The 20,433-nt window shown below is 38.2% G+C and overlaps 2 protein-coding genes across 5 annotated transcripts in view; one reads left to right on the forward strand and one right to left on the reverse strand.

The window, feature by feature from the left end:
• cnih3 (cornichon family AMPA receptor auxiliary protein 3) overlaps window positions 1-10,082 on the reverse strand; it is a 62,414-nt gene extending 52,332 nt beyond the window's left edge. For both annotated transcript variants that reach the window (XM_072681029.1, XM_072681020.1), the window contains exons 1-2: window positions 9,547-10,082; window positions 1,675-1,743 (exon numbers count right to left, since the gene is read on the reverse strand). In XM_072681029.1, the coding sequence (XP_072537130.1) occupies window positions 1,675-1,743; window positions 9,547-9,624 (147 nt within the window). In that variant the 5' untranslated portion in view covers window positions 9,625-10,082. The remainder of the gene's footprint in view (window positions 1-1,674; window positions 1,744-9,546) is intronic.
• LOC140556926 (spermatogenesis-associated serine-rich protein 1) lies at window positions 9,565-19,934 on the forward strand. Of its 3 annotated transcripts, none has more exons than XM_072681045.1 (6): window positions 9,565-12,897; window positions 13,565-13,657; window positions 16,851-17,015; window positions 17,147-17,252; window positions 17,409-17,471; window positions 18,248-19,934. In XM_072681045.1, exons 3-6 carry the CDS (start codon window positions 16,859-16,861, stop codon window positions 18,387-18,389), a joined length of 468 nt encoding a protein of 155 aa, XP_072537146.1. In that variant the 5' UTR covers window positions 9,565-12,897; window positions 13,565-13,657; window positions 16,851-16,858; the 3' UTR covers window positions 18,390-19,934. The 3 variants fall into 3 exon arrangements, with proteins under 3 accessions (XP_072537146.1, XP_072537138.1, XP_072537153.1); XM_072681037.1 differs by having other exon boundaries at window positions 9,565-10,094; window positions 12,853-13,657; XM_072681052.1 differs by having other exon boundaries at window positions 9,565-13,657; window positions 17,168-17,252.
• Window positions 19,935-20,433: the final 499 nt, after the last annotated feature.

The raw sequence follows: 20,433 nt of genomic DNA on the forward strand, positions 1-20,433 counted from the left end.
CCATGAAACTGAACTAAACTAAATAGACTAAACAATGGAAACAAACAGCCTGTTTTGAATTTAGAATTTTTGAATGCCACAAAATGTAACCAACTAACATTAGCACCACTTATTTACACATTTGTTATAGGGAGCATTCCAGAAAGAGGTTGGAAATGCTTATGTAAAATTAAGACTGTGTTTTGTTCATAAACTAATGCATACACCATAAACTAGACAATGCAATTGCAATTGCAAATGACATACAAGAAAGATACAAGATATTGCCTGGCATAATGAAATGGCAGTAAACTGGTAAAAACTGTCAAACCAAATTAATCAATAAATAAATTCAGACTGTGCCAGTTTTTAACTAGTTGTTGCACAAACAAACTGCATTAGATAAAACAGAGAGAGGTTTCTTTTGGAAAAGATAAAAGTTAAAAAGCAATAAATCACAATATCTGGTAAGATGTCACATTGCTGTACTAAGCATATCATAAATCTTCCAGGCCACAAAAGAAACTGTATTTTGGGTGAAGTATTGTAATACATCATATTGGAAGGGCTGATTTGTGAACTGTAGGTATACTTACTTTAAGCTCAGGAAAAAAAAAGTTTCTAATCTCTCTTGTTGTATACTCTGATTACAGTGATCATTTCTTTTACCTTCGCTTCATTACTTATTTGATTCATGCTCATTTTTCTCAGACCAATCCTAAACTTGTGACATGAGAAACTACAGGAGTGTATGGTTATATGTCTTTTTATGACCAGTGGGATGACATCTCCTTGCATACTCTCTAAAATCAAGCCATCAGGACATTTTGTACATATCTGACATACACTTTTAAAAATAAATGTGCCCAAAAGGGTCTTTTGGAGCAATGCCAGAATCAGTTTTGGTTTAATAAAAACCCTTTTTATGGGTGGTCCTACATTAGATTGGGTGATTCACATAATGTAAACATTTTATACAAATGAAAATGCTTTTCTTAAAACCCTTCCTTTAAGAAAAAAGAAAAGAAGCATTTAATATTTTTTTGTATTTTCTTTGTACTTTTTAAGAGTGTAGTCTTGCATTCTGGATGCCACAAGTTCTGCAAATCCATTGGAGAAGTTGAAGTAATTGGTTGGAGTAAATCTGACAGATTGCATTCGCTGTGAGTGAATGAAGATGCCTGGAAATCTAGGCTAAATCAAGCATAGCTTGCAAACAATAACAGGATGCCAACAGAGTGCCAGCATTTGCCAGTAGCAGTTGCTTTTAATGACTGCCATCCAGCCTGGCAGCGAATCCAAACTGATTCCGTATCTTGTTTATAGAGAGTGGCATTGGGGCTGACAGCGTTAATGTAACTTTTTGATAATGTTTGATTTATTAAAAAGTGCTAGGGAAGTTGCCCATGCTTTGAAGGTGTGATAGATTGGATGTGTCTGTCATTGAGTTTGCAGTTGGGGAAATGACAGAGCTGAGACAGCTGGTGGCTGTATTATTCATATGGAGCTGCAGATGATGGAAAACTTTATGGAGCTCAGGGGCGGGACACACACCTGGTGGCTGCCACAGATCAGAGGTCTCGGTTTTGAACACTATTCCCGTAACACACTCACACTCTCGCACACATATGCATTCACTTTGTTTTTATGGACAAACAATATAATCTTTAAGCAAATAACATTTATTTGACTTACTGCATGGAGTGGATTGCCTTGATCAATTGGGACCTTGAAATCCGCTTGAAGCTCATCAAAGGCTGTTATCTGGAGGGGGGGCAAGAACAAGATCAGGAGAAATCAGTATGTTTCCTATGTGACTAAAAACATTCTCACTGTCTAAAGGCTAAATGTTCTTTCTGTTATTTACTATCAGTAGTTCTCCTGCCTTACATAGGTGTAGGATCTCAACATTTAATTTTCTAGTTTAGACTATAAGAGACTGCATGACTGTACAAGGGGTGAAAACTCTGGCAACTGAGGCTTCTGATTTGAGCTAGAATACTAAAATCTTAATCATCAGAACTGAGAGACATTGTTCATTATAAAAGTTGAGTTTACTCAAAGTTGCAAAGCCAAGAACCTCATTTTACAAATGAATCAGTGAATTCATTAAATTTACAAATTCATTCCACATTAGATCTAAAAAGGTTTTTAGAATGAACTTTAAATAAACTATCATTTTAAAGTTGGTTAGTACACAAAGATACTTAAATTTAACATTATAAAAATCATATTTCCAGGCAATATTCTAACAAAACAAAATTTACCCAAAACAATGTAAAATTGACCTTTTGAAAAATGGGTTCTTGTTTATTACAAAAAAAAGTGCCCTTTGTCCTTATTGCATATCCCATCTGAAATCTGGGGTCAGACATGCTACAGCGCCCCTGGGGAAGGTTAAGGGTCTTGCTCAAGGGCTCAACAGTGGCAGCTTTGCAAATGTGAGTATTGAACCCACAACCCTGTAATTAATAACCCAGTGGGCAAAAACTAAAATAAAGATTAAAAAGATGGGAATATATATATAAACATGTCCATTGTAATGCAGTGTTAATTTAACACTGGAAAATTTGCTGTGTAGTAGATTTATAAGACTGGAAAAAGAAGGAGCATTAGGCCTGATCTACCTCCCAAACTTTAGAAATTTCAGAATTCTATTTGGTGTGAACAGACACTATACTGCTTGGCTAAACAAGAGCAACAAGACAAAGGGCTAAGCAAATACCAATTATTCCGTTTAAATTCAATTAACTATCAAATTTATGCAAATATTTTAAATTTTCAAACAAAATCAGTCAATTCCAAGGCCCTTTATTAAATTCCTTACCCTCAGGACTTCCTGACTTACAGTGGGGAAAAAAAGTATTTAGTCAGTCACCAATTGTGCAAGTTCTGCCACTTAAAAAGATGAGAGAGGCCTGTAATTGACATCATAGGTAGACCTCAACTATGAGAGACAATACTTATTTTCCACCATTATTTGCAAATAAATTCTTTAAAAATCAGACAATGTGATTTTCCAAATTTTTTTCTCAGTTTGGCTCTCATAATTGAGGTCTAACTATGATGTCAATTACAGGCCTCTCTCATTTTTTTAAGTGGGAGAACTTGCACAATTGGTGACTGACTAAATACTTTTTTTCCCCACTGTATATTAGTTTTAAACATTTTTTATTATTTTATTTTAAACATATGCATGTGTAATTTCATGTATCATCATTTGTCTTGTTGTTACTTATTGGTATATTGTATACTATTATATAGTATACTATTATATTGTATAAGTGGTATACTGTATGTATTACATAATATAAAACACTATAAAATGCATGAAAATGCAAGAAAGCAAGGTATTACCACAGCTCTACAGTCAAAGGCACACTGCTACATGAAAGCAGTGTCCCTGCAGAAGGTAAGCCAGGCTTAGGGCTAGACAGAATTAGCCACGGTTATTTTCCCACTTTCTCTGAAACTCCCAGTTTCTTTAATTATATTCAGGTTATCAATTCTGTACTATCCATGTTGTGTCCCTTTTCTATATAATACAGCATAAGACATACATTCCTGTATGCTATGGCTATGTATTTAGCTTAAAATGCATAGAACATTCTGCATTATTTATAGCTGCCCACTTTTTAATAACTGAAACCCAATTCAAAAAAACACAACTGACACTTAAATAATACAACAGCTCTTTAAATGTTAACAAGGGCTGAAAACCACTGAAAATTTATTATTTTTTTCACACGCTGATCTCAACCCATGCCTCGAACTTTCAAAAGCACATGCAATGCATGCCTTATTCAAACTCTTCAACCAAATCTTAATCGACACCATTCTAATGCTATTTATGCATGCGTAACACACTGTGCTGCACAAATGGAAAGAAGAACCACAGGCCAAACCAACATTTACAAATGTCCCTGTCCATACCCCTGGCCACTTAAAGCTTTTTATATTAGTATTGCCGTAATTGAAATACTCTAACTTTGCTAGGTTTGTTTGACATTCTCGCAAATCAAAATTCTATCTATTGTCCAAGATTCTGGTTTTGCCTCTTTACCTGTCTGAAAATCTTTACATAAATAGGTTGTTTGAGTAAGGCCTCTGACATGCCAACCAGCCATCAGCCACCATACAGTGTCAAACCGTTGGTGAGCATCATGGCTGGCTTTTGCCCACAGTTTGTGTGGCATGTCCTTCAATGATGGCGCTAGTCATCACTTGTCAATGCTGTTTTGTCTGATCGGGCATGTTGAATCGTTGTTGGTGGTTGACTGTGAGAGAACTGTGAATCAGCAAATGAGGAATAAAAGGAAACAGAGAAAAGCAAGCACATGGTACTTTGAAGAGGACTTACACAAAGAGACTAGCCTCACTGTAAAATGCCAGTGCAAGCAGCAAAGGTTTATTACTGTCACTGACATATGAACATATTCTGATAATACTTTTTTTTCTTGTTGACATATAATTTTGAACACAGTCCATGGACATATGTGTTGACCAGTGTTTGCAATGTTTTCAAGTATACATTTTCACTGGAGAGGGGGCTACAGTGAGCTCACAGAAAGTCATTAATTAGACTTGCCATAGACTTGCCATAGACTTCTACCATGAAAAATTACCAATCACAGCATGCTGTTTAGAGGTTGGGGGAGGCATTTGTGAAATATCCCATGGATATACAGTAACTAGTAACAGTACTATTCAGTTCACTATTGCTGAGAAAAATATAACTAGTAACTTATTTTCTTGAAGAATGATAAAATAATGCACAGAGGTGCATGTACATGGATGTGTACATAGCCAGTTAGAACACGTCAGACAAATTACTGATAGTTAATAGCCAATCTAATGCACAAAAAACCCATGACACTTCATTTCCAGCACAGTGTCTGAGACCAAGACTACACAAAGCACAGTCCCTCAATAACTTGATGACACACTTTTCTGTGTGGTCTGATGTAACATTCCTTCTTTTCTATTCCTTTGAACATTATACTTATTATTTAATGAAACTAAGTTATTTGACTGAGCACTCATCAGCATTAGAGCTGTCCAATTAACTATATATTTTTGTGAGTATCCAAATATAAATACAGTGTTAAGGCATGTGTCCATAGAACCGTTTGAGTGCAGTGCCTGACATGTCATCTGTGGACCCAACTAGTGCGTTCCAGTGGTGGAACCAGTGTAAACCTGATCTCCAGCATGGAGTGAGCAAACCCAACCATTCAACTAAATGGTTGCAACAGCACACGCAAGCCTTAATCAAACCCTTTAAATCTTAATCGACACCATTCAAATGCTATTTAGGCATGTGTAACACACTGTGCTGCACAAATGGAAAGAAGAACCACAGGCCAAACCAACATTTACAAATTTCCCTGTGCATACCCCTGGCTGTTTTATGTCATCACGTATCGCAATTTTACTCCACCTTTCTCAGACACTCTATTTGGAGTCCCAATTGCATACTAATTACTAATAGAGGGTATGCATGTCCAGCTAACTGAGGTTCAAATTACACATGTTTATATGATAAAACCCCATATCTAAGAGCACAAATTGAGTGAATGGTCTTAGGAGTGTCTTCGACTTTTTTTTAGGCACATTTAGTAGACTGGATCATCCAGATCTTCTAGTTTTCCATTTTACTTTAACTTGTCGCTTAATTCACAGCTACAGTGGGCTTATTTTTAATTAACTTGGGTTAAAAATGGGTACAATACATTCATTCTTGTGAACTTACCTGCTAAACATTATTTAGTATTAGTATTAGTATTAGTGTGTAGTACGCAATTTTGGTGTCTTTGGTTTTCTGTATTTTACCCTTTTTTGTCATTCTGCTGTTGATTTACCATTAGTCCTGGCACAGCCATAGCTTAGCTTAGCCCTAGCTGTGCCCTTTGTTATTATCCATAGCATTAACCATGTGGTAGCTAGTAGCTACAGCCACTATCTGCCATTGACCCCAAGTCCCTGCTTGTTGTTAACATTAGCATTTATCTTTTATTTTTACCTTTTTTTTAACTTTTTTTAGTCTTGCTCAAAAATGTGCTTGCAGTGCTTCATACCATTACTGTGAGTTCCAACAGGTTTATGGAATATTATATATATTTCTGTCTGAAATGTGTAGCCCTAATCATCAATGACAAACCAAGCATTAAACAGAAAACAAATCTGACCATAGCAAAAAAAAACAACAGCCACTCTGTGATTTTCCTATTCGATTTAAAAGGAACTACACTGCCCTAAATTTGCCCAGATAATAGATGGCTCATTGCTACTCCCTGCTGCAGATCCTACAAATAAAACCAGCAGGCCTAACCTTATCTGTCATTTAACACCTGATTCAGGTGTCATCAGCTCCACCCCCTACCAGTTGCCCTCATATAAACTGGCTCTGGCTCATTTTTCTTTCTTCTAGCACTACTTTTCTTGTGCTAGCATCAGCTCTTTTACAGAATTAGCTTGCTTAAACTGGTAATCAGATCAGATCCTTAGTTCTAATGCTCAAAGGACCCAGACTTACTCTCTGCTAAGCAGCCCAAAGACTGTACATTTGTTCTTCCACAGCTTAATGAAGAGCAGATGATAGACACAGTACATTCGTCTATTGTACAATAAAACATGTCAAGCCAACAAAGAAAGTTGCACAGATTGAATGTGAGTTGTGTTAACTCATGAGAAAGCTCATAATCATATCATGGCAAAAGGATTCTCCATAAATCACCCGCCCACTGGGGACATTCGCTAATGACACACATAATGCATTAGGGGCTGTGCCATATAAAATCAGCTAACCCTTGTTGCTCCAGCAAAAAGTAAGTGCATGTGAACACAGTTCACCTTGTAGCCTCATGTTTGACACTAAATCACCTTTAGCTACTGTACAGATACACCTGAGAATTTTATATTTAAATCATGGCAGTAAGCATACATTTTCTCAGAAAATAATTTTACAGTAATTAGAAATTACATTAATACAATAAGTAGTGATTTTATGTATGTTAGCATATTCATTTACTTATTTACATCTACTCCAAATCTCTTCTTGATGAAGGCCAGTATTTACAGCCACCACCCTGGTACAGCTGGTTTGTTTTATTAATGCTTCATTAGGTTAAATCAGATGAGCTGCAGGTGGAATTGAGCAAATTCATGCAATACCTAGCTAGGAGACACAGAAATCTCACAGTAATACAGTCAAAAGGTATCAAAAACCCCAGTCAAAAAGTCAGAGAAACCAAATATATGTATATAATTTATACAGTATATACACTGGGGGCCGAAAGACTACATACTGCAGAGTAGGGGAAGACAGGTTTAATGAGCTATGTCTGTCCCTCGGAACTCTATAATACAGTGTTTATAGGCCATTTTGTAGTTACAAAGCACTAAATCATTAAAACTATATCACTGTCATTTAACACTAAAGCACTGTCGCACATCTATAATTCACCAACCTTCTCATAGCCAAGAATATAACAGACTGTGCTGTTCATTACTATTCAAAACATACTGAATGTTACATGTTATATCTCCCACTACATTTACAATCAGATTTAAGCCTGATTTAAAGGGGCATGTGATTGACTGCACTGTTGATATGGTCACATGATCTGATTGTATATGATGTATGCCATATTATAAGACAGTGAAAAACACCTTAAAGCTGTTTGGCTAAAAAAAAAAAAAAGCAAAGGCATAGGAGCTGTTTTTAAACTTAACTTAAGCTGTGAAATGTAAGGAGTTCAGCACGTCAGGATTTTTGCATTTTGTGCAGATCAAGTAAAGAGCTGAGGGCGGCATTTCCTTCAGATCTGCACAGCGAACAACAAGTAAACGGACCTCTGTCAGAATGGCTCAGCGTTTGAAGCACTCCACAGTCTACACAGGCTCTCAGAAATGTAGTTATAGTCCCAGCACAATGGGCTCATCTAGCAAACACTGGGTCAAAGAAGCGACATGATGATAATTATCCCCCATCCTTTAACACTTTGATCTATTATGTCGGTTGCTATGCAAAGGCAAACCCAGGGCGCTGACTCAAATCGGCCTAGTGCAGTCATGAAAACGACTGAATGGGAAAAAAGCACTTTTTAAAATCCATTTATCTCAAAGGAACCACTGACTACTCCAGACTTTCTCCCTGCTCCATTTCTCCATAACTATATAACTGTTATATTACTTTCAGTGTCGTTAGTGAATTATTCATACTGAATGATTAGTAGTCTTAAGGTTAATAATTGTAAATAATAGGCCTGCTGTGTAAGGGTTAACTGTCCTTCAGGGAGATATGAGTATGATATTAGCATACTTCAAAACACAAGAACCGAGAAAACCCAAAGGAATGTAAGCCTAATTTCATAGTTGGGAAAAAAGATGACCATGCCTAGATGCTTTCAGGGCTCATTTTGCTGAGATGCTGAGGAAGTTAAGTCCTGGCCTTGAAAGCACTGTCACTGGGGAAATCCCCAATTGTAGCATGCATTAGTCCAGTGCTAAATCTGTGCCTGGGAAACTGGTCATTCAGGTGTTCCTTCGACTCTTGTCAAGGGTCTCGCGGGTCTCGCTGTAACCTTCAAAGATATCTTCAAGCTGATGGTATTAATTTTGCTGGCAGAAGTGGATCGTTTACAGGAAATAGGGTACAGCAAACCATTCTATTGTGGAAGATGCACTAAACTGTCAACATTGCGGTGCCCTCAAATCACTTAGGTAGTACTTCTCAAGGGTAGGCTTTTCAGTAGACTAGATTTAATAAGGAAACATAATTGTAACATATTCTGTTGAATGTATTATTTACACACAGTCTTTACTCTAGGTTTTTATTTGAATTATTTTATATTTCAGATTCAGTACCTTCCCATAAGAGAGATGACTGTTGTGTGCCTTTACCACCAATTTAAGGTACACAAACAGCTTTTAAGAACAATAGGTTTTACAAGGTAAGTGAGTTCTAATAAGCTGGTACAAGTACCAAAAATAACTTTTTGAAAAACAGTTTTGGTTCAAAACAATGTTTTTAAATCATGAGAGGTACACGCAGGGCATTGTAAGGCAAAGTGGAAAGAATCATTTTTAATCATCCATTTAAATTCCCCCATGAAAACTGAATTGCCACCAGTACTGCATATGAAAGCCCAGAAGGTTCACCAGTAGTGCAGGTTCACTAGTTGAGGACTACATTAGCACTGTAGACATCACAACCTTTGGTTCCTTTCATCCCCACTGTAAATAAAGCAACACGTTTTCCTACAATAAACCATTTCCCACCTCATCAACTCAACTTCAGTCCAACATCATCTTAAATTCTCATTGTACTCCCAATCAATGAGGCTGATCGATTTCCTTATACGTTGAAACAGACAGCATAGCTTGAGGTATGAACCGAAATAAGTCCCCAAGCCTCTATTTCAATGCATTTGTGCTATGCATAGAACATACTGACCAACACAGACACACAGGTATCAGTACTCAGGTGAATCCGTGGTGCAGCAAAAGAACCCCCTACATCCCCCACATCCAAAAGAAAATGGGAAGCGAGACGCAGACACTTACATGCCAGATAGCGAAGAAGATCAGAGAAGCACAAAGCACGAGGGAAAGCATGTAGCAGAAGGCAGCGAAAGTGAACATAATTGACCCAACCACGCTCGACTAATTTGTCCAGAAGAGGATTTAATGCGGCACCAGAGCGTCTGAGGGAGAGCGGGTTAGGGAGAGCGGTTAGCGCGGTGCGAGGAGCCGCAGAGGACGTGAGACCATCTTCCTCCAAACGTGTGGCGGCGGAGCGCTCTCCTGACTGCACGCTACTGAGCCTTCAGACGGGTGGACTGCCGGCGGCTGGCCATAACGGAGGACGCCTAACTACGCGGGGAAAAGTCCGTGCTGGGATCGGCAGCTGTGGAGAGGAAAGGGAATGTGTGTGTGTGTGTGTGTGGCAGGTTGTCCCGGTCAGGCGTGAGGTGGGAGCCCGGTAAGGTGGTGTGGAGTCGGGACGCGCTGAGCATCCATGGCGCGGTGTGAGCAGTTACTGAGACAGAGCGGTCCTCTCCCAACACTACAGCTCCAGCCCAGAGAAGGCACAGGCTGTGACTGGCTAACAGGTGGACTTAAAGAGCTCTCTCTCTCTCTCTCTCTCTCTCTCTCTCTCTCTCTCTCTCTCTCTCTCTCTTTCTGTCATTGCCTCTCTCTATCTTACAGTTCAGTTCAGTTCAGAATAGCCTTATTGACTTATTATAGACTGTACTCAAAAAAGGTGTGTTCAAAAATCAAGGTTGGAAATGTGAACAGAATTAAAGAATATTTTTCTTTACTCTTTAGCACCGAAATGTGGCATTCCTACTGCACTGCAATAATCACCTTTTAATACAGTATACCATAATACAGTATACCAAACTGAACCTTACTATAAGGAAAGGGCCAGGACAGGCAAGGACATTTCCTTATAATGAACCAGTGTTTTTGACATCGTTTTAGCATCATACGTAAGGCTGCTTGGTGAATGTCAAATATGAATGCAGTTAGTTGGTTGCAAACACAGGTTTGTGGTATTCCAGGTAAACTACTCAAATCTGATGATCAGTGCATGATCAGCTTATCTTAAAGAAACCTAACCTTAAACCTAACCTAACCTAACAGCCTCAGAATCACTTGGGTGCTCCACTGACTTGTCCACTGCACCATGTAACTTTCGACAGTCATATTTGTGTTAGCCCACATGCTTCGTTCTCTTACACTCATCACATAACACACATATGCACACAGCTGTCCATGAGCAATAATGCTGCCTGAAGTAGAGCTTAGATCGGGTCAGAAAAACCCAGCCCGAGCCTACCCGAGCCAGTGCACCAACTGTCCGAGCTTGACCAAACCCGTCATCATGAGCTTGAGCCCAATTTAAGCCCAACATTTTCTAAATGACTAAATGACCAAATTCTGTTAAGAATTATGTTAATGAACAGTGCAACATGGAAGAAGGACAGGCCTAATATTTAAGAAAACTTCTTATTAAGAATGCAACTCCAAGCGAGTTAACGATTAAAACACCAACAATGCAAACAATGATCCACAGGCCTAAACATCAGCAAAAAAGGCTACAGGAATGATGTCTGAATGACTTTCTTCTACTTCAATATAATAACAATAACAAGGTTTAAGAATATAAAATACTTTATGAAAACCTTTTTGTAAGCATATAGCCTGCAAAAACACAAGAAACAGCAATAAGGCAATGCAATATAGGCCAACAACAATAACATAATTTACACGCAAAATAAACCAAGATAACATTGGATACTCTTTAAATAATAAAGGCCTATAATAAATAGCCTATCAAACAAATTGTAGTCTAATCAAAACAAATTAAACAGGCTATAGGCTGGTGCAAATGCTCAAGTTGCTGCAAACGAATAACATTTAGCAGGCTACACACAGTGCTGCAGGTCAAGTGTAATGTGAACAAGTGGAGGAGCTCACGTGTGCGTACTGCACAGGATGGTGCTGCATGATTATAACATTCTAACTTGTGCAACTTTTGACAATCACAGCGTGATTTATTACTTTGCAATATTATGATTATCACGCCATTACCTTATATAAAATAAAAACTGAGAACTAAGAACTGTTCCATTTCCTGCCAGAACCAGTAGGGGGCACCAGTATGTTCAGGAGTACAACAATATCTGAGTAACAGTTTAGTGCTTATGTTTTCTGACTGCATTAAATTAGTCCTTGATCTGACATTTGCAACTGGACTTTACGTTGAAGTAACTCTGAAATGTGGGGCATTATTAAATTAGATTCATACAAAAAATATATATTTGGCTTGCAATGGGCTTGCACTTTGTCCAGGGGCTACTCCTGCCTTGCACAATAATTCTTGGTTGCCTCCAGACCCACTGCAACCCGGACCAGGAAGAAGCAGCTAAGAGGATGGATGGATGGACTGTTAACAGTTGGTTAAATGTCACATGGATATGTTTGACCCTTTGGTAGATTTGTTTACTGTTGTAAAATGTTTTTAAGTTTGAATGCAGTATTCTGTTGCCAGATAAGAGCAAATATAGCTCTATATTAGCTGTGCAATATTTTAATGCAGTAAGATGCAACAGTAGCATGCACTTATTATTTTTTTTTTCATGTGGATGTGAGAAAGCCCTTTAAAAGACACTTTAGACTGCACTGTTTATGTTGCTGCTAAATGCCAAAAATACACTCAGTTTAAAATACAGTAATCGGTGTTTCTTTACTGATACACCCCCAACTGGGAAAGTGGGAGCTCATCAAAAAATCCCAGTTTCCCCACTAGTAAATATGACTTTTTGGTATGACCACTCCTTTCTTAAAATACGACACTGCAGACACAGCCCGAACTATTGGTGTTCCATCAAATTCAAAACAGAAAACAGAAACAACCTGTCTGTAAAAGATGTCTTAACCTAAGCCTGTTTGAGTCTACACCTACCTGGAAAGGCTGCCTGAGTTGTGCTAAGCTATGGCGCCATCTTGTAGCTGGACATTGAAATTCCCCGTTGCTAGGCTGAATAGAATCTCTTCTCTGAACAAAATGACTCCTAACTGTAGCCAGACTAAGTACAACTGGTTCATTGACACATTGTCTGGACGGACCAATCAAACCTGTTAGCTGTGTGTTTATCAAGAACCCAGGCAACCCTTTGTTAGTCTAATAAACCTCATAAAATAGTCTGGAGCAGTCACTGTTTCACACTTTCTAACCCCACACTAAGAACATGTGGAATCCTGTTGTCAACATGGTCATAAACTACACACTGTAAAAGTCTGTTTTTCTGTTTTTGGACTCAGAGCTGTGCATTGAGATTGCTGTGACTTCTTCATTTTCAGTGGAATTGCTTTTCTCAGAGAGACTTCAGAGCCTGTTCTGACTGAGTGAGTACTGAACTTCTTTTCTGTGGACGGTTAATCGGGGAAGCAACAGACAGCAAATTCACATTTTTTTCATTGGTTCCTGGGACCACCTATTTGCCTACTGGGTGTATGATGTCACTCTCCCAAGCTACCTTTCACTAAATATTCCCTTGTCATCTATATAGTGTTGTAGCTGTCTGGCATCAGTGGTGAAGTCTGTTGCTTTGCAGAGTGTGGCTGCAGGAACAAAATCAACGTTGGAAAGTGGATTGAGTGTCTTAATGAAAGCATGTTTAATATTTATTTTAGTGTATTTCTAATACATTTAGTGTATAAAAGTAAAGCAGTTGTAATGCATATTACATTTGTTTTAATTTCACTTTAAGTTTACAGTATGTAGAATATTAGTGTTAGGCATGTAAGAGCTTTAGGGTTTGGAGCTAGGGTTAGGGTCACTACAGCCAAAGAGCATTGAGGTATGTTTAGTGTTGTGAGACCCTAAGGGTTTGTAGCTAGGCTTAAGTGTTGTATCCAGGCATGGGCGGATCTACCAGGGTGGTGTAGGGTAGCAAATGGCACCTTTAAAAAAGCCTTGCCACCCCTACTGCCACCCTAATTGGCAGCAACAAATTAAAAGAAAAGGCCAATTTCAAATTTGCAAGCTCAAATCTCCAATGTCCAACTGCAGTGAACGCAGCACAAGAAAACGTCAGAGGGGCAAGAGACTGATTTGTTTGGAAGAGCCAGGAGTTGCAAGGAAAGGAGACACGGGAGGAGAGAGGTAAAACTGATCAACTATCTATCATGAAATGATATAATAATAAAAATGACAGTGCTAGTATAGTTGCGATGCTGGTTTTGAGATAAAAAAATCTGATTGAAGAAAGTTATTTTGCAAACTGTACATGTAATATTAGCTATGTCTGATGTTAGTCATGTGTAAAGTAGGCTATAAAAGCTCATATTAATTCAACGCCTGTCAAGGAAAACATTGTAAATTTACTTTGAATCTTACAGAAATTAAAAGGAAAGGTAGCATACATTTTTTTTTCTCACAAAAGAGAAAGGTGAAATAAATAGAAAATGAACAACTGTGCCAGGTAAACAGTGAGGATGAGGTGGAAAGAGAGAAAAAAGAGGTGAAGGAGAGACAGAGAGAGAGAGAGAGAGAGAGAGCGAGAGAGAGAGAGAGAGAGAGAGAGAGAGAGAAGGAAGGAGAGAGAAAAGAGGTGGAAATAGAGAGAGGAATGGATAAGATGGAAGGAGAGGGAAAGGTGGAAGGAGAGAGAGAGAGAAGGATAAGGTGGAAGGAGAGGGAAAGGTGGAAGGAGAGAGAGAGAGAGAAGGATAAGGTGGAAGGAGAGGAAAAGGTGGAAAAAGGGAGAGGGAAAGATAAGGTGGAAGAAGAAAGAAAAGAGGTGTAATGAAAGAGACAGAGAAGAGAAAGATAAAGTAGAAGGAGATAGATGGAGGAGGGAGAGCATCACCATCACCTTAGATTTTGGAGCTAATGCAACTAATGTGATATCTTTAGGGTTTGCAGCTAGTCTTAGGGTTAGTACAGTCTTATGTGATTGAGGTAGGGTTAGGCATGTGAGGGTTGTAGGGTTTGGAGCTAGGGTGGACAGACAGACAGACAGACAGACAGACAGACAGACAGACAGATAGATAGATAGATAGATAGATAGATAGATAGATAGATAGATAGACAGACAGATAGATAGATAGATTAGGTGATTAAAAAGGGTTAGGCATGTGAGGGCTGTAGGGTTTGGAGCTAGGGATAGGGTCAGCACATTCATAGAGCATTGAGGTATGTTTAGGGTTGTGAGACCCTAAGGGTTTGAAGGTTTAGAATAGGCTTAAGGGTTATATCTAGGGTTTGGAGAGTCAAAGGGATTGTAGGTAAAATTTGTGTTTTACAAGCTTAAGGGATTTCATCTAGAGTTAGGGTTTGTACAGCCTTAGGGATTAAGGTAAGGTTAGTGTTGTTGGATCTTTAGGGTTTGGAGCTGGGATACGGCTCTGTGTAGCTTTGGAGCATAGAGCTATGATAAGCGTTGTGAGCGCCTAAGGGTTTGGAGGTAGGCTTAGGTTTAGAATAGGCTTAAGGGTTGTATCTACGTTTAGGGTTGGAAAAGTCTAAGGTTTTGGAGTTAGGGTGTTTGTAGGAACGTAGGGTTTGGAGTTAGGGTTAGGGTTGTGAGAGACTTAGAGTTTAAGATTAGGGTTTAAGATTTTAGGGTTAGAAAAGGGGTTGAATCTAGGGTTAGGGTTTGGACAGTATAAGTGATTGGGGCTAAAATTTGGGTTTCACAAGCTTCAGGGTTTTCACAGCTTTGTACAGCTTTAAGGTATTGAGGTAAGGTTAGTGTTGCGAGAGCTATGTTAAGGGTTCTGAGACCAAAGCTCAATCTCAGATTAGTATATAAGATCAAGGGTTGACTCTAGGGTTACCCTAGTGAAATATCCTGCACGTAATTGTATTAAGAACACGCTGAGATTTGTCTAAATATGTTGTATTTATACTAGCAAGTTTTTCATCCTTTCATCCATATTGATGTTTCACAATAATTCCAGGAACTGAGTTAGCTGTGTTGGGTCAGTAAAATACAGTGTGTTTGTGTGTGGAAGTAAAACTCACATTCCCATTGATTCTTGGGACCACCTATTTGCATACTGGGTGTGTCTTTCCCCTTCTCTCACCCTCAGTTTGAGGTCACTCCTGAAGCCACCTTCCCCTAAGTATTCCATTGTCATCTCTATAACTTTGTAGCTACCTGACCTCAGTGTTGAAGGCTGTAAGAGCTAGTTGCCATTTTCTATGCCACTGAGTGTGGCTGCAAGTTGGTTAGGTTGGAGTTATGCTGTCTGTGTTTTTGAAGATGGTAATTGTTAATATGTTATGTAACTTCCAAGAAGAACAAAATCCAGGACTGGGAAATGGATTGAGTGTCATATGAAAAAAACTTTAATATATCATTTAGTATATTTCTAATACACTATGCTATTCTCTACAAATCACACAGCACAACAGAGTACACAAGAAATCATACAGTAGCATACACTATACATTTCACAGTACAGTACACAACACACTATGCAATTTATGACACAATAAGCTACACAATACACTACACAATACAGTACGCAATAAAGTATACAATACACTACAAAATATATGTACAATATACACACTCATATCAAAATATTATGACCTCTTACCTAATTGTGGGAATCACCACCCTCTGCTTGGATGACATAGTGAGATATCATGACATGGACTTTATTAGGTGATGGTGTTCTTTATAGAGCTAACTGGTTCACAGTGGTGTGTCGATTGCTAGAGCTGCCATAGTAAAAGTGAACAGAGAATAGAAGTCTCACACATTTAGTGCCTCCCAATGACATAACAGTGGTGCCCCAAAGGAACAATGAATCCAGTGAGTTGTACTGAGCAATTTACACGCCCCTGTGGACCAGTTGTCCTTTATAATGAAAATTTTCCATCACCTACTACAGTGTTTGCTGATGACTGTGCTCACAATTTGTTTTTATGAAAATGTGACCTCGACTGGAAGTCCCGTTTGCATCAAATTCCTGAACCTCGCTACATCATTGCCCCTTTCCCTCAAATTAGAGACATTAAATTTCCCAGTAAAATAACATTGGCAAGGTCCTTTCCAAGTCAGTATAGCTTTCATGGACATTGCATTTGTCAGGCTTGTTTTATTGACAGCTAATAAAAAACACAGCTTTATGCTTTATTTCGTTGCTTGTTTACAGAAGCAGCAATAATTAATCAAATTTTCATTAATCACAATTTAGGCAAACCTGTGATAATAAGTCCTTTATGCGCTGTTCTTGGATTATCTTTTATGCATTGTTACTTTAAAGAGCTTCAATATTAATGGATTAGAATGTTTTTGTATGCATCTTCATTGTGATCCAGCATTCTGTGGTTTATGACACAGGAGCCAATATGGTGTCTCAGTCAGAGTGGAGCTTTTACCCAAACTTTGGTCAGCCAAAAACCTACCATGCTGGGAAGCGATGTTTTATAGACAACATTCACCATGGCACCAAAAGATGCACCTCTGAACAGACCCTAGAATCAACCATAGGAAGAAAAAGGCATGGTAAGTCTGTTATTTCAGATCATCTCATTTTTAATTTGTTGGATTTTATTTATTGTCAACCTGGTGCATGTAGGAAAACGCTAGTAGGGGATAATCATTAGGAAATCTGTCTTCCTGGCTGTATTTTGTAGTGAAATATGGTTGCCATTCAGCAGCAGGCTCCACAACCTTCCTAACACCGGAATACAGTCCTGACTTTCACAAGCTTGGATCAACATTACCAAAAGCCAGTTTTGGGTAAGAGCCAAGTTTGGGTAAGGGTGCTAAATGCCACACTGTTGTGTACACTATTGAATTGTTTTCAGGAGCATAAAAATCACATTACTGAATATCTTTGATTAGACTTTTGTGGTGCTATTAAAAATCTTCCCCCTCCCCATTTCCCCTGTTTAGTTTTCCAGCCGTCTTTAAAGCAGATACATTTATTCCCCTCCAGCCCCCGTCAGAAAAGTTCAGGTGGGTATTAATACTATACATTAAATGTACTTTTGGTGGTTTATCAGACTGGAGCCTGTGTGTGCTGTGTGTGTATGTGTGTGTGTGTGTGTGTGTGTGTGTGTGTGTGTGTGTGTGTGTACATGCTTAATAGCTAATAGCGTAACCTAAAAGGTACATGATCATAGCCAATATACAGTATGTGTCCTAAGCATGTTACAACAATTTGGCTAAATGCCTTAAATATGGGCTCATGGTGGCATCATTTTACCTGTACCCCTTAATATCAAGTTTTGACACTAATTGTGTTCAGTCTTATTCAACCTTAAATCAAAAAAAGGGTACATAAAACCATGTATTTATATTTGTATTAATAAATAAATAAATAAATAAATAAACACAATCTTGGGTGGCTTGGGTTGCCGCAGGTAGTGCATGTGTTACACTGCTCCAGGGGCCTGTGGTTGTGGGTTTGATGCTTGCTCAGGTCTGAGCATAATTTGGTTAATTTTGGTGTTCTTCCCATGTCCATGCGTGCTTCTCCCACCTCCCAAAAACACACATGGTAGGTGTATTGGCTGAGCTAATTTGCCCTCTAGGTGTGAAAAAATCTGTTTGTGTTGTACCCTGCAATGGATTGGCACCCTGTCCAGGGAGTATTCCTGCCTTGAGCCCAATGATTCTGCATAGGATCCACTTTTTCCCTGATTACCTTGACTGGGAAGAAACCAATTAGAAGATGGATGCACAAACAATGTTGAAATGTATTGCCAGTCTTGTGTTCTGTGTTTCTACAGCATGCCTTATCTAGAGAAAAAGAAGATTCTGGAGCGAGAGGAGGAAATTCTTGAAGTCAATAATCTTAGCAAGTGGAAACCAGCACCTCTGCTCTTTGAAAGTATTCTTGCAGAATGCGCTCCATCTCAAGCTCTGTGGTAGCCAGGGCACGAGTGCACACATTTTTAATACATCAATTCTTTGCTTGTATTGATCTTGTTGTTACATAAACATGTGACATGTATTACAACCAGAACTACAAACAATGAATATGCTGTAATAAAGGCATTAGCAGGAAGACATGTCTAGTGAATAATTATAGTTAGTTTGTCTAATACTAGAATGATTAAACTACATTGTGTAACAGCAACTAAATTGGCTTAATAGATAGTGTGATATGGTCAATTTATTTTTGTTAAATTATTTTAAAGGAATTTGAGCAAGATAAATATTATTTTTTTAATTAATGTAATTAAGCATTACATTTGTTTCCAGCACCAACTGTTTATGAACAATTCAGCTGAAAGCAGTGCATGTGCAAATGTGCTCAAACATACCCCATAGTTGGGGTAACAGATTAAGAGGCTGTGTTGGAATAGTCCCTAAAATGTTTGCTATGGAAACAGTTCTATGTTGTTTGAACCAGAGGATGATTCCAACCAAAATACATAAAAAAATACATGCTTTCAGAATATAAGTCATTATGATACAATGCAATTATAATGATATTAAATCATGATCAATCCTCTCTTGTGCTTAACAGTTGACAAGGTCATGTTTTCATGAAATTCTTCACCATTGTTCCAATCATACCTTTGCTTAACTTAATCCACAGGACCTGTTTCCCAAAGACATCTGGCTTATTTAGATGTTTTGTGGAACACTATTAAGAAGGAGTTTTGTGGTGATGATTCAGGTCTGCCACAAAGGTTATGCTTACAGTAGAACAGTGCACCACTAGTTCAGAGTCTACTAAATCTTAAAAATAAGTATTTTGCATTCAAAGAAGGGTTTTGATTTGCCTTTCTATCTCTTAACAGATTATCTCAGGTTTTTGGTCTTTCAGATCTCAACATGATTGTTTCTGTTAACTGATATTTCTTTTTTCCATATTACATTTTGTGCCAAGGAACCTGAAAATGCTTTGCTATCTTCTGTGCCACTAAACAAGCATGAAGGAAAACAGCTGACAGTTTGGTTACAAGAGTTAACAGATGCCAATGTTGACTAACCAAGTGATAGTGGGATAGAGAGCAAGGTTCAGTTTTTTAAATTACACTTCAGCCTGTTGTACATATAAAAACATATACATATGAAAATAAATGTCAGATATTTGCTTTCTGACAAATTGTGCATTTTGTGAGAGCTTGTGTAAAGTATACACAAGGAGTGTAGGGAGAATGAGTTGGTGCCAGTAGCCTCTTCTCAGAAAGAGTAAAGCGTGCAGGTTAGTAGTGAATGGAGAACGGAGAGTTGAACTGTAGGAGTGTTTTTGAACACAGCTCCACAGTAATGTGACTTAGAACCTCATTTTACAGTTGATTCAAATTTTTAAACATTTTAGTTTTATTCATTCAGGTCTCGTTCGGTGTGTAAAGGCCTTTAGACAGTAACAACTTTTTTTTTTATCTTGTTGTTACATATCCATGTGGCTGTGTCCCAGTTTGCAGTATTATTGACCATCAAAACATGAAATACAGAGTTACATAAAATAATAAATTGAAAAGTAATAAAGTATTGACAATATATCTGCTGTCTGTACTTGAGTTGGATTATTCAAATATTAATGGTAAATTCTGCAGTAATGGGACCTTTTGTCTATTTATGTTTCTTGCATCCCTGCTCTTTATACCTTACCAGCCTCATTGCTCCAAGTAAAACATTTCATCAGCAGCAATCAAAACAACAATATTCAAAGACAGCAGATGGTGCTGTAACACTGGAGATGATTTGTTTATGTAGGACCAGAGCCTGTTTCTGGAGAGCCTGGTCACTTCCTATTTCCCCCTGTTTCAAAAAACAACTGCAAAACAGGAGGGAGCCCGCAAGCGAATTCTCAGTGAATGGACTGAATGGACTAGTTACAGATAGTGTCTAACCAATATTCCAGGATGTTCTTTTAATATTGGAAAGTAAAATTATGTATTGCATTAAAAGCAAAGAAAACACAGCTCTATATTTCATCTATATTTTTCTACAGTAAACA

The sequence above is a fragment of the Salminus brasiliensis genome, chromosome 1 (assembly GCF_030463535.1).
Source record: "Salminus brasiliensis chromosome 1, fSalBra1.hap2, whole genome shotgun sequence".
Lineage (NCBI taxonomy): Eukaryota > Metazoa > Chordata > Actinopteri > Characiformes > Bryconidae > Salminus > Salminus brasiliensis.